This window comes from Gobio gobio (genome assembly GCF_949357685.1).
Source record: "Gobio gobio genome assembly, chromosome: 14".
NCBI lineage: Eukaryota > Metazoa > Chordata > Actinopteri > Cypriniformes > Gobionidae > Gobio > Gobio gobio.
In genome coordinates this window covers 23,275,253-23,291,599 of record NC_137107.1, presented here as the reverse complement: position 1 = coordinate 23,291,599, position 16,347 = coordinate 23,275,253, and the positions used below count along the sequence as shown (strand labels likewise).

General features: G+C 39.1%; 1 protein-coding gene across 2 annotated transcripts in view; it reads left to right on the top strand.

Moving 5' to 3' along the window:
• Positions 1-2,598: 2,598 nt before the first annotated feature.
• Positions 2,599-16,347, top strand: part of st6gal1 (ST6 beta-galactosamide alpha-2,6-sialyltranferase 1) — a 28,283-nt gene continuing 14,534 nt past the window's right edge. Inside the window, exons 1-2 of one of the 2 annotated variants that reach the window (XM_079835534.1) lie at positions 2,599-2,976; positions 3,930-3,992. In XM_079835534.1, the coding sequence (XP_079691660.1) occupies positions 2,965-2,976; positions 3,930-3,992 (75 nt within the window). In that variant the 5' untranslated portion in view covers positions 2,599-2,964. The remainder of the gene's footprint in view (positions 2,977-3,929; positions 3,993-16,347) is intronic. The other variant, XM_079835535.1, reaches the window with a different exon arrangement.

Sequence of the window (16,347 nt, the reverse complement as noted above, 5' to 3'; positions counted from 1 at the left end):
AATTTTCCGGAAGTAATCTGGGTTTTCCCAGGCTACTTTTTTCTACTAGTCACTACAATAAAGTAATATATTTTCCTTTTTAACATCATATTTAGGTAGTATTAAGAAGATTCTTTTACACGCACACAAATAAAGAAAATTACCAATACTACCTGTTTTTTTATATTTGTATGTATATATATATATATATATATATATATATATATATATATATATATATATATATATATATATATATATATATTTGTTTTTTTTAATGTTTTTTATTTACAAAATATATAATTTCCAGCCAACTGTAAATACATAACTGCTTCCAAGACTATCACAAGTCACTCTAGCAGTCATCAGATCGCTACATAACTTTTAGAATCCCCAATATTCAGCAGCAAAACAATAAGCAGGTGAACCAACCCTAGGGATGCGCTTTCTTTAAAAACGCATTTAAATAAAATGTCACGAAATACTAACAACATGCACATCCCGTCATAAATGCTCCTGTTCGCAAAGCACTATAATTTGTACAGAAAAGGAAGCATACTGTATGCGTGATATGGCATGACAGACAATTAAAAACAATACCATTACCTTAACTAATGCCGCAAAACAAAATTTGAATTTAAAGTTTGAATAGATTTTACATCGCATAGAGAAAGCGCACAAAGAGCGCTCCCTGTATAATCACTAAAAAAGCTCTCGCTCATTTCAATTAATAATTTTTACACTTTATAAGTTACGAGAGGATTTGTGAGCGTGCGGACAAAAACTGCCGTTTTGAGCGGTGAGTGGAATCTAACTTAAACACGTCTGATTGGCCATTGCGTTCAAAACAAAATCAACAGATATTGGCTACACTGCTCAACGCTGCAAAACACATTGTAAATAGAAACCTTTGATTCTCTCTAGAGCAGTGTTTCCCAACCGGGGTGCCGCGACAACGGCTATATATATATATATATATATATATATTATTTTTTAATATTTTCTCTTGAGTGCCAGAAGAAGCGAATGAGAAGTCGCGTGCGCTGTGAGAAAATTTGTGTCTGTGCACTCATCCGAAAGCGCGCACACGTCTCACAGCGCGCAAATACTGAGTTCTCTTTCAAGTCTTGCTCTTGAACGGACAAACTCACACAAAACGTATGTCAACAGGTCCATCCTGATGAGTATTCTAGCAGACATAGTCTGTATATGCCTTAAGTAAACTTTATACAGTCAAGAAAGATGACGCATATCCGTGCATTAGGTCTTAAAGGGGCAGTAGCCTTTACAGCTGTCTGTTTAATGTCAAACAACAAAAGACAAGGACATCACTCACTGCTCTAGATTGAATAGCTTTTGTAAGTTTAATAGGATTAATCTTTAATTTATACAGTCAAATATGCAATGTTATTTTACATTTGATCAATTTCTGTAGGCCTACCTGAAAATGTTAGACGCAGCCTACCTGAAAAGCATAGTTTATTTTATTAGTAGGCCTATCTTTGCTCAATAGTATTTATTTGTGCTGCTGCTTGCATTTAAATTTTTTGTTCTTATTATTTTCTTTATTTTTATTTGACAGTAGTCCTTTTTTCCCTGAACATAGCAAATACTGAACCGTACCGAAACGGTAAACCTAAAACCGTGATACAAACCAAACCGTGAGCAATCTGTACTGTTACACCCCTAGCGTAATGTATGAACATTTTCAAAGGGTGCCATGACTGAAAAAAGGTTGGGAAACACTGCTCTAGAGCGCAGACACCAAATCTTTTTCCCCAATATGCTATTATTAAGGAGAAAACTGATTCTAGACCAGCAGTTATGGGCAGTGAGAAAATTCCATGCTATAGTCTTAAGTCTGTGGCCAGGGGAAGGATAAACCAATTGCCCAGCCTTACACATACTCCTCCTATGAGCAAAACCAAGTACTTACATTCGTTCACAAAAAGACATATATACATGGACCAAAAAAACAAAAAACATAATTGGAACTTAAGAACGCAGGTTGCCAACCCTGGAGGGGCATTTTTTAATTACTTTAAGAGTACTAACATAATATGCTGGTTAAAATTGTTTGATAGATATTAGTTCTATGTTTCATGCATTCCAAGCTCCACAACACTGAAAAGACACTATTCTGCTAGTAAAATAATTTATGTATCCTACAACTACATAAAACTAAAGCATGATCCTAAATGTTAAAACTTTGGTTCCACTGGGGCTCGAACCCAGGACCTTCTGCGTGTAAAGCAGACGTGATAACCGCTACACTATGGAACCCGTATAAGAGGCTGAGGCAACCACGTTGCAAATGAAAGTTGATTCAATTCAACCGCACACAATTCAAAAAATGTCAATTCATTCACCAAAGAGGTTGAATGAACATGCAAACAAATCACGATATTACACGGACATGTAGGCAAATAATGTAGTGTGCAATATTAAGCGCCTGACAGCTTTGAATGTAGACGGAGTTAGAGGTAGAAAACCTCTAAAAATCTTTTTTTTTTTTTTTGCATTTAATTGTTTTATTTTAGCACCCAATGCAATGTGTGCATTTGTGCCTGTTTCATGTCAGGAGCACATATATAATAATTAGCAATGGGAGAAAAAGCCGCAGAATCCGCTGCATTCACAGCCGCAGTCGCATGCTATAAGGGCACAGACCGCTGTCGTCCGCTAGAGACATCACTGAACCATCAACGCACCAGATCCGAGTCTGTCCATATTATTATGCAGTATATAAACATGGCGGTTTATCAACATGCATCAGCTCGAAAAGATCTATATTTAGATGTCATGTTGTTGTAGAGCATCTTTTCGAAAGGTAAAAGGGAACAAGTCTTGTCGTGATTTAGGTCATTATATTAAGGGATTATACAATATAGGTTTCCTCTATGCATAAAATATCTACCAAAATGACAAGACTGGGCACTGGAGAAAACTGATTGTACTAACCAAAAGAAAAGCAACGGAAAAAATATGGGATACAAGGTAGGCGTGCATATCATATTCCGTCTCATCCACGCAGCATCATTTCGCTACACAATTTCTTCAATGTCTGAATGCATTTAGAATTTAATATAACATTTTGGTGCCGTTTAATAATTAAATGTATGCATTTCATAATCCAAAAAAAACAAATATGAATTAACCATCACGCACAGAAGAGATGCCGGAGTTATTCCGGTTTTTATAGCCTATATTTACTCCGCGTTATGTAAAACGGAATGCGGTTGCAATAATCAGGCCTATGCATAGCTTATTTCATATGGACATATATATCCCATCCAAACGTATGGCGGCCAGAGTGTCTGATAGCCATATTTATTATTTGTACACAATGTGGTTGTAGCCAGTTTTGCCTCTATCTGTAATAAGAATATTTTTTTATGTATTTATAATACAATACAAACACAAAACAACCATAACAGCTTAAGTCCCTTCCTGATTAAACATTTTTAACATTAAATATGTATTCACTTATCATTTATCGGTAAATTCACAAACAATGTGTCCCCCTATCCGTCTGTCTGTCTATTTTTTGCTCTCTTATATTTTAAAGCGGTATAAAGTGGGACATTTTTTAAATTCTTAGAACAAAACTCCAAACTGATCACATTTGTAACAAAGCTAGTCAAAAGTTAAAAACCTAGTTAAAAAGCTTGTTAAAAACCTTATCTCATGCTTTAAACATAGTTACACAACCTCTTTTCCACAAATTTCCACTTTCATTTTTTCCCAAAACACATAATGAAAACATCTGGTTTCACTAAACTTGAACAATGTTTGAAACAATACATGTTTCAAATCACCCCTGTTCCGGAATTAAAAATGTTACAGTACAGGCTACAGTTGCCACATTATAAGAAATACTAATTTATGCAACTGATGTAAAAATCCATGTTTGTAATTTATAGTTTTCATGTGATGTTACACCCTTATAGGAACGCCAACTTGGAGGGCAAAACAAGGCTTTCCTCCATCGGCCGCCAGTTATTTTTTACCAGGTTTGTACTAAGAACTTATATAATAATATTAAATATACACCTTATTGATGATGCATACTATGTACCGGCAAGCAGATGAACCCAGAATACAAGCGCAATACACAGTTTCTTCTTAAGCGTTTTTCCATAGAAAAACAGCATTACGTTTGTTCATATTCTGGGCTTGTCTGCTTGCCTGTATGCAGTTCAACGGATGTTTTGCCCTACAGGTCTCTGTGCCAGTCTCATGACTGAAAACGATGAATAATATATATCTAGTAGTTTATCAAAAGGTGTGATGAAGATTAGTTTTTTTTTTGATTGTTTGCTGCTAAAACAGTAAATGTTCTCACTAGGGGTGTAACAGTTCGGTATGGGTTTTCGTACAGCAGTTTTACAAAATGGCTTTTTATTTATTTTTATTGGTTTACTGAAAAAAAAGTGTCTGTCCTTAAATGAATTAAATTATAAACTTGGAGCTGGGCAGAACCATCGGCGATGAAGGCAACTTGGGGAATAATATATATCTAGTAGTTTATCAAAAGTTGTGATGAAGATTAGTTTTTTTTGATTGTTTGCTGCTAAAATAGTAAATGTTCTCACTAGGGGTGTAACGGTACACAAAACTGACGGTTCGGTACGTACCTCGGTTTTGAAGTCATGGTTCGGTATGGGTTTTCGTACAGCAGTTTTACAAAATGGCTTTTTATTTATTTTTATTGGTTTACTGAAAAAAAAGTGTCTGTCCTTAAATGAATTAAATTATAAACTTTGAGCTGGGTGGAACCATTGGCGATGAAGGCAACTTGGGGCTAGGTGGAACCAGCAGTGTTGAAGTTGACTTGGAGCTGGGCGGAAACAGCTGCGATGAAGGAGACTTGAGGCTGGGTGGAACCATTGGCAATGAAGGCAACTTGAGGCTAGGTGGAACCAGCAGTGTTGAAGTTGACTTAGGGCTGGGCAGAAACAGCTGCGATGAAGGAGACTTGAGGCTGGGTGGAACCAGCGGCGATGAAGGAGACTTGAGGCTGGGTGGAACCAGCGGCGATGAAGGAGACTTGGAGCTGGGCAGAACCAGCGGCGATGAAGGCAACTTGGGGCTGGGTGGAACCAGCAGTGTTGAAGTTGACTTAGGGCTGGGCGGAAACAGCTGCGATGAAGGAGACTTGAGGCTGGGTGGAACCAGCGGCGATGAAGGAGACTTGGAGCTGGGCAGAACCAGCGGCGATGAAGGAGACTTGAGGCTGGGTGGAACCATTGGCAATGAAGGCAACTTGAGGCTAGGTGGAACCAGCAGTGTTGAAGTTGACTTAGGGCTGGGCAGAAACAGCTGCGATGAAGGAGACTTGAGGCTGGGTGGAACCAGCGGCGATGAAGGAGACTTGGAGCTGGGCAGAACCAGCGGCGATGAAGGCAACTTGGGGCTGGGTGGAACCAGCAGTGTTGAAGTTGACTTAGGGCTGGGCAGAAACAGCTGCGATGAAGGAGACTTGAGGCTGGGTGGAACCAGCGGCGATGAAGGAGACTTGGAGCTGGGCAGAACCAGCGGCGATGAAGGAGACTTGGAGCTGGGCAGAACCAGCGGCGATGAAGGCAACTTGGGGCTGGGTGGAACCAGCAGTGTTGAAGTTGACTTGGAGCTGGGTGGAAACAGCTGCGATGAAGGAGACTTGAGGCTGGGTGGAACCAAGCGGCAACCTCCCGCAGTTTCTCTTGAAGCCAATAAGGAAGTGACTTAAACTGCAATTCATCGACTGGCCCCTAGAGACAGACTCCAGAAGGGAGCAGAATCTCATTGAGCCCCATGTTAAAATGGCCAACTTTACAGCAAAAAATAAACATGTTTACAGCCTGGTACAAATTGTGGTTTTGGTCTATACGGCTAATTTTGCCCTTCATGACAACTGTGAGGGGGGTGAATTTTTTTAATAACTCATTCGTTTACATTATATAAAGCCTTAAAGTTCTGCATAATTAAGGGCATGGCCACTTTGAGTGACAGGTGGATAGCCATTTATCTGCTGTCTGTTAGTCATCACTCAGCCCGGGGGAATCTCCTCAACCACCACCAATGTGCAGCATCCACCTGGATGATGCGACGGCAGCCATATTGTGCCAGAATGCCCACCATACACCAGCTGATTGGTGAGAGGAGATAACAGATTGAGTTTTGAATAACAGATTGAGAGGAGACAGAGTGATGAAGCCAATCAGGATAGGGGGATGATAAGGAGGCCATGATGAACAGAGGCAATGGGAAACTTTGGCCCAGATGCCGGGATTACACCCCTACTCTTTTCCGAAGGACATCCTGGGATTTTTAATAACCACAGAGAGTCAGGACCTCGGTTTAACGTCTCATCCGAAGGACAGTGCTTGTTACAGTAGAGTGTCCCCATCACTATACTGGGGCATTAGGACCCACCCAGACCACTACCTAGTTTTTCCCAGGAGATCTCCCATCCAGGTACTTACCAGGCTCAGCCCTGCTTAGCTTCAGTGGGAAACCAGTCTTGACCTACAGGGTGATATGGCTGCTAATCCACTTCATCTGTGATAAAGTATGAAAATGACATTTGAGCATCACTATGGGAAGTAGAAAGTGTCTGGCTTGAAGGCGCCGTTTTCAACTCCTCCCCAACTGCAAATGGCAAATGATATCAGTCAGTTAAATCTAGCCACAGTCTTGTGTTTTTGTTTTGTAAGGTTGCAAGCCATGATTCATAAAGGATTTTTGCATTTTAAATCCTACCCTGAGTGCCTTGGAGTACCATTTTTGTACTGAGAGGAATATCCCTTATCCAAAAAGCACCAGTTTGTATCAATTGTTCTCTTCCCTTTTTGGTTTAAAATGTACCCCAGACAGCTTAACTGCATTACTATACTCTGCTATCTTAAATGTAGGTCAACTAAAGCAAACTCATTACAGCATGTTACATATTTAACACAACAGTTAACCCAACAGTTTTGCCTCTTCATAAAATGACATCAATAAAAGCCTATTTTTCAGTTGGGTTCTATACAAAAAGCCAATGTGCAATAAGTAGACATGATATTCAGATGAAGAGGGGAAATGTTGTACATTAATTTTCTTTTACAAAGGCTGTCTATATACATGGCCTAAAATTAACACTTGCCAAGCCCCAAATACGAGTTTAAATTGGCATTGGCGAGAAAATGACAAAATATGGCGATTGCCAGTTGGCCGGTAACATTTTTATGAATTCTAACAATGCAATGTTGTGAGAACATGAACGTCAAAAAATTATTACGAAAGTTAAGAGGCATGTGCTGCATTGTAACGAAAGTCTTTCCCATTTAAATATTTAAGCGTGTTACTCGCATGTAAGTTTTCTGTGTGCAAACATCCAAAGCGCGCACCCAGAAAAGCTGCGTCAGTGCGCAAATACTTAAGCATATAATTAAGCTCAATTTAACTTCTTCCGCTTGAGGTTTGTGAAGACTACAGTATGCAGTGTTATTTTACATTTCATTACTATATTACATTTCTGCATCTGAAAAGTGAATTTTCACCAGTATCTAAAATTTTGGTGTTTTTGCAAAAATAGTTTAATGGCCAGTAAAACAATATTTATGGCCGGTAAATTTTCATAAGTCACTGGCCATTGGCAGATATGGCAAAAAGTTAGTTTTAGGCCCTTTGTCATATCTGTGTTGTGGTATTGTTACAAGTTTGTTTCATGTCTTTTTTGTTACTCTCACAGTCATGTTTACCCTTGTCATTTGATTCCTATCCCATTATGAGATCATGTCCATGTCAACAACTCACTATATCCTTATTTAACCTTCCGATATTCTTTTCCCTTCTACTGACACAATATATCAACATCTTACCCTCACCCTCTACCTCCCTTATATATACTTCTCCTACATTCTCTTTATAAATCCTGTATTATTTAGAATAGAAACTGAAACAACACATTTACTGTACTATTTCCTATATCTGATTCTAATAAATTCTTTAATTCTTTAACTCTTTTCCTTCATTCTTCCATACTTCTTCTCTTAGCACTTCTCTTTCTTCATCATATTCTTTACAATTATTAATCACATGTTCTACAGTTTCACTCTGTCCACATTTCTCACACAATCCCGTTGGATGTTTAGATATTAAATGGAATGTTTTATTCAAACCTGTATGTCCCATTCTTAATCTTGTAATTCTATTTTCCTCCCTCTTATTTCCCCCCCTGTTTCTACCTTTTCCCACTTTCTTTTGTATTGCATATAAATGGGTCCGTTAAGTCTCATTATCACAACACTGTTGCCACTTTTTAAGCACTTCATTATCATCAGTTCATCTGTATATACAGACAGTTGATCACTTTTTTCTTTATTAGTAACTTTGGACCATTGACTGCCACTCCTACTCTTCCTCCTTTTTTGGAAGCATCTGTGTGTATCTGTATATTATTTCCGTACTTAAGCCCTAAATATTCCTTTGTTCTCATTACCTCAATCTCATTACTTCCTTCTTTTTGTCTTATCTTCATTAATGTTAAAGTGCCCCTATTATGCTATTTTAAAGTTTCCTAATTTAGTTTTGGAGGTCTCCAACAACAGGTTTACATGCATCAAAGGTCAAAAAACTGTTTAATTTTCTCATAATATACATTGCACATCACAACAATGTTCAATGATTCTCAAACGACTCGATGGATGAATCAGTCTCTCTAAATCCCTCTTTTTCCACAAACCTACCCTGCTCTGATTGGTCAGATGCCCGAGTCTGTTGTGAATGGTCTATCGCATACAGCGCGTATTTCGGAAACAAACGCCTATTACCATAACTGAACTCCGCCTCCGTCCGGAGGCTTCCTAAAGCTCAGCGATTGTACACACGGTAAAGACAGTAACGATGACGTTGATTTTACACCAATCCCAGAGCGAGTCTGAATCGATGATGAAATATTGGAAGAACTGTATCAATAACAGTACATTCGTTAGCCCAGCACAAACGTGAATATCAGATGTAGGTTAACATTAAAGACAATCTGCATTAATAGACACAGTTTTAGGTATTACTGCAGCCCACAGCTGATTAACAGTAGTATTTCAGTAATAACGCGAGTTAGCCATTTAGCCAGATACCTACACAATATGAAACACAATAAACACATTGTAGAGCACAGCGTCTTCTCGACATGATACTATTCAGTATCCACAAGAATCAGCTGCAGTATTTGAGGGGGTTAAGTTTTCCCTGGTGCCTGGTGTAAGTGGACGGGCAATATGCTAATGTTTCGTCTTGACGTCACAACGACACGGCTTGGGATTCGTTTAAAAAACTATTTGTTTAATCGACCCAGACAGAGTCGACTCTTACTTTTGAGAGACAATAACTTTATATACGGTGCACTTTCAGATTTAAAACATTGCAGGATGTTTTCATTCACTTACAATTATGTTACACACTACATGAAAGGTAATTTTCAAAAATCCATAATAGGGGCTCTTTAAATCTACTATTGGCTGAGGAAGAATCCATTAAAGGTTTCAAAAATGAAAATAATGTAATTTATTACTCACCGTCATGCCGTTCCACACCCGCAAGACCTCCGTTCATCTTTGGGAACACAAATTAAGATATTTTTGTTGAAATCCAATGGCTCAGTGAGGCCTGCATAGCCAGCAATGACATTTCCTCTCTCAAGATCCATTAATGTACTAAAAACATATTTAATGTTAAATCAGTTCATGTGAGTACAGTGGTTCAATATTAATATGATAAAGCGACGAGAATATTTCTGGTGCGCCAAAAAATCTAAATAACGACTTATATAGTGATGGCCGATTTCAAAACACTGCTTCATGACGCTTCGGAGCGTTATGAATCAGTGTATCGAATCAGCAGTTCGGAGAGCCAAAGTCACGTGATTTCAGCAGTTTGGCACGCGATCCGAATCATGATTCAACACGATGATTCATAACGCTCCGAAGCTTCATGAAGCAGTGTTTTGAAATCGGCCATCACCCTATAAGTCGTTATTTAGCTTTTTTTGCCGCACCAAAAATATTGTTGTTTAAGGGTTATGTGAGTACACCACTCTTGGTACACATCTATATTTGCTTATATATATATATATATCCTTAATATCTCCTTCAACAACCCATTTAAAACTCTTTTGTTTATTAATTCCTTGTTCCCAACATATTCCTAGTATTTTCTTTGTTGGATGTACTTCATCCTGATTCTTTAGATTTGTCCAATATACTGCCATTAATTGTTGCCATCTAATATCAAGCAGCATTTCATTTATCTCTATTTGCATTGCTGCAATAGGTGTTGTTGGATTTGCCCGACAGCAAAATCTCAATGCTTGCACTTGAATTCTATCCAATTTTTCTAATTGAGATTTTGCAGCCACATTCCTAGGAATCTAATTGATGTCACTCGTGCCATTTGTTTGTTATATATTCTTATTTTCCATTCATTATCTACTTTCTTGCTAGAAAATATATAATAGTTTGTGACTTCTTCAAAACTTAAATCCCCAATTGTATGAGCAAATAACAACCTCATCCACAGTATTCTGCATTTTCCAGTTTCTTCCTCTGAACCACAAAGCCAATACTAGTGCCTCTTTCTAACTTTGTGGTAGTACCTTCATTTCCCAAACTGTATTATTTTACTCTAACATTACTCTCAATGATTCCTCACTTAACTGCTTTATCATAATAGCTGAATTCATCTAGCCTGACAAGCCAGACCCACATCAAGATGTTGGGTCTGGGAACACACCATTGGCAGGGCTCAGTCCGAGGAGCGGGATAAATGGTTGTCTTTCAAATTCCCTCTGCATGCAATAGGATAGCACTACAACCAACCAGAGCGCTATCAGTGGTGACAACAATCACAAGCGGGTTGTGGCGGAGTCTCATGCATTTTCCCACCAGCGGAGCTAGTTGATAGATTAAACTTTTGCCGTATCCGGTCGGCAAAACTCAGAACACATCTTCCTTTTTTAAGAATGACTTCAGTGCCATAGCGTTCTTTATTAGCAGGGATTTCACGCGGAACCGTCACAACTCTGCCGTCATTACCGACTCTATACATGCTGTGATTGGCCTGACTAGAGTTTGATTTTTCAAGCTCGCAAGTCTACAGAGAGTTGCTAGACGACCCTGGCTGCAAATTACATTTGCTGCTGCTAGGGTGCGTCTAGATTTCTAGGCTAGAATTCATCTTGACCAGGAGTAGTTTCTCTCATTCTCCTCATTCCAAATGGGACATCCATAATATTCTCTTTTTTTTTCTCACTTTTTTCCTAATAGATGAGGATTATTTTATTATGAGAAAAGTGATCACTGCCTATAGTACATTTCCTTAAAGGGATAGTTCACCCAAAAATGAAAACTTTGGCATCATTTAGTCATGCTCAAGTTGTTCCAAAACTGTATACATTTCTTTGTCCTGCTGAACACAAAGGAAGATATTTGGAAGAATGTTTGTAACAAAGCAGATCTCGGCAGCCATTGACTATCGTAGTGGGGGGGAAAATACTATGGTAGTCAATGGCTGCCGAGATCTGCTTGGTTACAAACCTTCTTTCAAATATCTTGAGTAAATGATAACAGAATTTTCATTTTTGGGTGAACTATCCCTTTAATACCTTCCAGTTAATTATTCCTCCTATCCTATTTGCTAGAGTTAAATCTAACACCGATCCTTGACCTGTTCTCATATCGATTTGTGTACCTCTCCTATCATTCAGACAGATCAAATTCATTTCATCCATTAATTCTTCAATCACCTGTCCATTTCTGTCAATCACACTTCCTCCCCACATACTACTATGGTCATTGTAATCCCCACACCAGATCACCCTCTCTCTACTTTGCCCTTATATCATCTTCATCTCTTCCAATGTCATTTGCTTGCATGGATTGTAAAAATGTATTATTACAACACTCTTGTCATCCTTCCATACCTCCACCACCAAATTTCATTTCACTTCTTTTCCCCACCATTCTATACTGTATTCCAGACTTTGCAGAAAGCAACACACCCATTACCATTTCCCTCTTCCCGATCTCTTCTCACAAATACATATCATTTTATTACAAAATCAAATGTAGGTTTCAGCCAAGACTCTTGTACACATTTCACATCTGGTTTTCCTCCATCTGGTTTCGATAACCCGTAAATTCCAATCCATTAGCTACCAAACTTCTAGCATTCCATTGTAATATTACTAACATCAAGACCCATCCCATGATTTGTGACTAGGCTGTATTTCTGAAGTTAGACCATCTCTAAGCATTTCCCATGTTAGCCCTTTGATATCCAGGAACCTCTCTGCTGCTATCACAATTATCTGTATCTTTTCTGTTCTTCTTTTCTGTCTGCGCTTAAGAATTTATGACCTCTGCCATGAATAACACAAAACTCTTTTTACTTGCTATCATTGTGTCATCTGATGTATTGCTTCTCTGTTCTTCATTATGTGCTTCCCTCTTCTCATGTGTAATGTTATGATTCAGGCCATGTGTGTCTGTTCGGTTTTGTGATTGGCTCATTGTCTGATTGTTCACAGGTGTGTCTTATTAAGTCATTAGTCCATGTGTATATATTGCCCTAGTGTTTCATTGTTCCTTGGTCTAGCTTTGTTAATGTAACTGCTGTTTTTGTTTCTGTTCAAGTTTAGGTCATGGTTCAAGCCAAGTCTTTGTTTAGTTTGTATTCAGTTTACATTTACGGAAGGAATAACTGACTCCAGGCTGTTGAATTATTTGAAAAATAATGCACACCAGAGGTCTCCGCTTCCAACATACACACAACAAGCATACAACAGCACGTAGTGTAAGGATTAATAAATTGCACTTGGGTTCTCACTACGCTCACCTCCAGTGGACATTCATAGAACCATTTATATTATCTACAAAAACAAGCATTCCCACACTAATTTAATTTCGAACATGGCATGTTCCTTTCACACAGATTGATATACTAGAACTTCAAAGTCAATATTTGACTGTTTAAAACTACACTGAACAAAATGATAAACACAAACACAAAATGATTGTTTTTGCCCCCATTTTTCATGAGCTAAACTCAAATTAAAAAAATTCTATGTACACAAAAGGCCTATTTCTCTCAAATATTGTTCACAAAACTTGTCTAAATCTGTGTTAGTGAGCACTTCTCCTTTGCCGAGATAATCCATCCAACTCACAGGTGTGGCATATCAAGATGCTGATTAGACAGCATGATTATTGCACAGGTATGCCTTAGGCTGGCCACAATAAAAGGCCACTCTAAAATGTGCAGTTTTATCACAGCACAATGCCACAGATGTCAATGTTACCCCCTTAGTTACCGTACTCGGGCAAATAAACGGAGTTGCTAACCGTCTTACAATGACAGCTGTCAATGTGAAAACCTTATTTCAAGTTGTTTTTGTACACAGAATGCAGCGGACCCCCTCCGAATGATGGCCAAACTTTACTGATGGTTTATGAAGTTTATTACATCGTTTTTCACTCCAAAAAAAAGAGCTGTATCTGAAAACAACTCCAATAAACTGCGAGTGCGAGCTCTCCCTTTCACTACGTGTATCGCTCCGTAATACCCATCAAAATAGGAGTCCTCCTTAGTAAGACAGATAATGCAGACCGTAAACATATCTAAACTAACAGAAATATCAAAAATGTATACAAAAACAAATTAGAAGATAAATCACAATAAAGTCTGACACAGAAGGACCACCTCTCGTCGAGGAGCATTCAAGTGGGACTTAAACATATAAAAGATTTTTAAATATATATGGTGGGAGATTAATTTGGAAGCGATGGTTTACAGATCACAATGCAAACGGGAGAAGCCTCATGTTACAGTCGTCACAATAGCAGATGACAGCATCCAGGTGGTACACTGTTCATGTAACACAGGGTAAGATTAAATCAATTTACATGTAACCAGTTTAATATGAAGAGGCACAGAAATGAATACCTTCGTTTATATGTTTTTAACCTACACCATTACATGACGTGAGAACAGTTATCGGGTTTGTATGTTAGCAGGGACTTTAATCGGAAAATAATGAGAGTATGACAACCAGAAAATCCTCTCAGGATACCTGTAATCAGTGTTAACAGTACCCCAGACACATCATTTTACCATTTTTGTAGCATAAACACCATCAAACCGATGAGAGCTTTGAATCTTCCAATTTTTCTCTATGGCGCTGAAACCTAAAGATGTCCGAGTTCCAGTCCCAGCGCAACTGATACTCAACTGCCATTGGCTCATCTGCGTTCGATGGGAGGGGCTTATCGATAGGTCAATTGGCATGCTGACTGCAGGAATATCCACCAGAGCTGTTGCGTGTGAATTGAATGTTAATTTCTCTACCAAAAGCCGCCTCAAAAGGCGATTCAGAGAATTTGGCAGAACATCCAACCGGCCTCACAACCGCAGACTGTGTGTCACCAAACCAGGACCTCCACATCCAGCATCTTCACCTCCAAGATCGTCTGAGACCAGACACCCGGACAGCTGCTGCAACAATCAGTTTGCATAACCAAAGAATTTTTGCACAACCTGTCAGAAACCGTCTCAGGGAAGCTCATCTGCATGCTCGTAGTCCTCATCGGGGTCTCGACATGACTGCAGTTTGTCGTCGTAACCGACATGAGTGGCCGAATGCTTACATTCGATGGCGTCTGGCACTTTGGAGAGGTGTTCTATTAACGGATGAATCCCAGTTTTCACTGTACAGGGCAGATGGCAGACAAAGTGTGGATGGGCGGTTTGTTGATGTCAATGTTGTGGATCGAGTGGCCCATGGTGGCGGTGGGGTTATGGTATGGGCAGGCGTTTGTTATGGACAACGAACACAGGTGCATTGATGCCATTTTGAATGCACAGAGATACCGTGACCATTCATCCACGACCATCACTTCATGTTGCAGCATGATAATGCATGGCACCATGTTGCAAGGATCTGTACACAATTCCTGGAAGCAAAAAAAACATCCCAGTTCTTGCATGGCCAGCATACTCACCGGACATGTCACCCATTGAGCATGTTTGGGATGCTCTGGATCGCTGTATACGACAGCGTGTTCCAGTTTCTGCCATTGTCACTGTCATTGAAGAGGAGTGGACCAACATTCCACAGGCCACAATCAACAACCTGATCAACTCTATGCGAAGGAGATGTGTTGCACTGCGTGAGGCAAATACTGATACTGCAAATACAGATACTGACTGGTTTTCGGACCAAGCCCCACCCCCCACTAACACAGATTAAGACAGATTTGTGAACAATATTTCAATCAGGGCTCTGAACCGGTTCAAGGAACGAAAACGAAAACCGGAAACAAATAAAATTTGAACAGGAACAAAAACGAAAACAAAATCCATTTTAATCATTCTGAACAGAAACGTTTATTTGAAATGACCATTAACCGGTTAATAACGTTATTTTTTCGTTCTCTTTAATATTTTAATTTGTCAGTGACCAATCATGAATTGAGTATTACAGCATGTGACGTTGACGTATCAACCGTGAGTGAACTGCACGCGCAGCAGTCATCGGCAGACGATCTCTCTGGCCAGATAAGATTTGTCTTAAATAAGCACAAAGTAGGCTACCCATCCAATGTTCAGAGGTATGTTTAAGTTAAAAAATGCTTTGAAGATTAGCCATACAAAGTAATGCAAACAAATTTAGTTTGTTTCTCTTCTGTAATTAATGTGAGTGAGCTAATTTTAGATTAAATTTTAGAATGTAAAAAAGGCCTGGGCCTATATAATAGCTTATTCCACTGTCAATTACTTTTTTTAGATGGGCCGCCACCAAGAAAATCCTTTTCGTCATTATTTCTCCTATGACAAGTCGTCTAACAAGTCTGTCTGCAATATTGAAGGATGCGGGGCAGAAGTAACCGGGAATCACGGAGGAAACTTGCAGAGGCACATTCAACGTAAACATCCAGCAGAGTATGCTAATTCAACCAGCAATAAAAGACCAGCATCTACAGTAGACGGACAAACAACTCTGGATGCGGTCATAGTTAAAAAGCCAAAGACAACAGACCTACATATTCAACTGAATCCTGGTGTTTTAAAAGATGCGTATATAGAGCTAGTAACTGTCAACGGGAGACCAATTACATTAATGGAAGACACTGGCCACTGGCTTCAAAAAAATTATCGACCCATTACAACAGGCTATAGGAAACAATTTTGCTATCAACTCCTCAAATATCCGTGATATGGTGTCAAGTGTTGCTCAGGTGGGAAGGGAAAAGCTCAAGAATGAGTTAAAGGGAAGGCTACTAATGCTTAAAATTGATTCAGCCACATGCAGAGACCGATCTGTTCTTGGCATTAATGTACAGTACACTG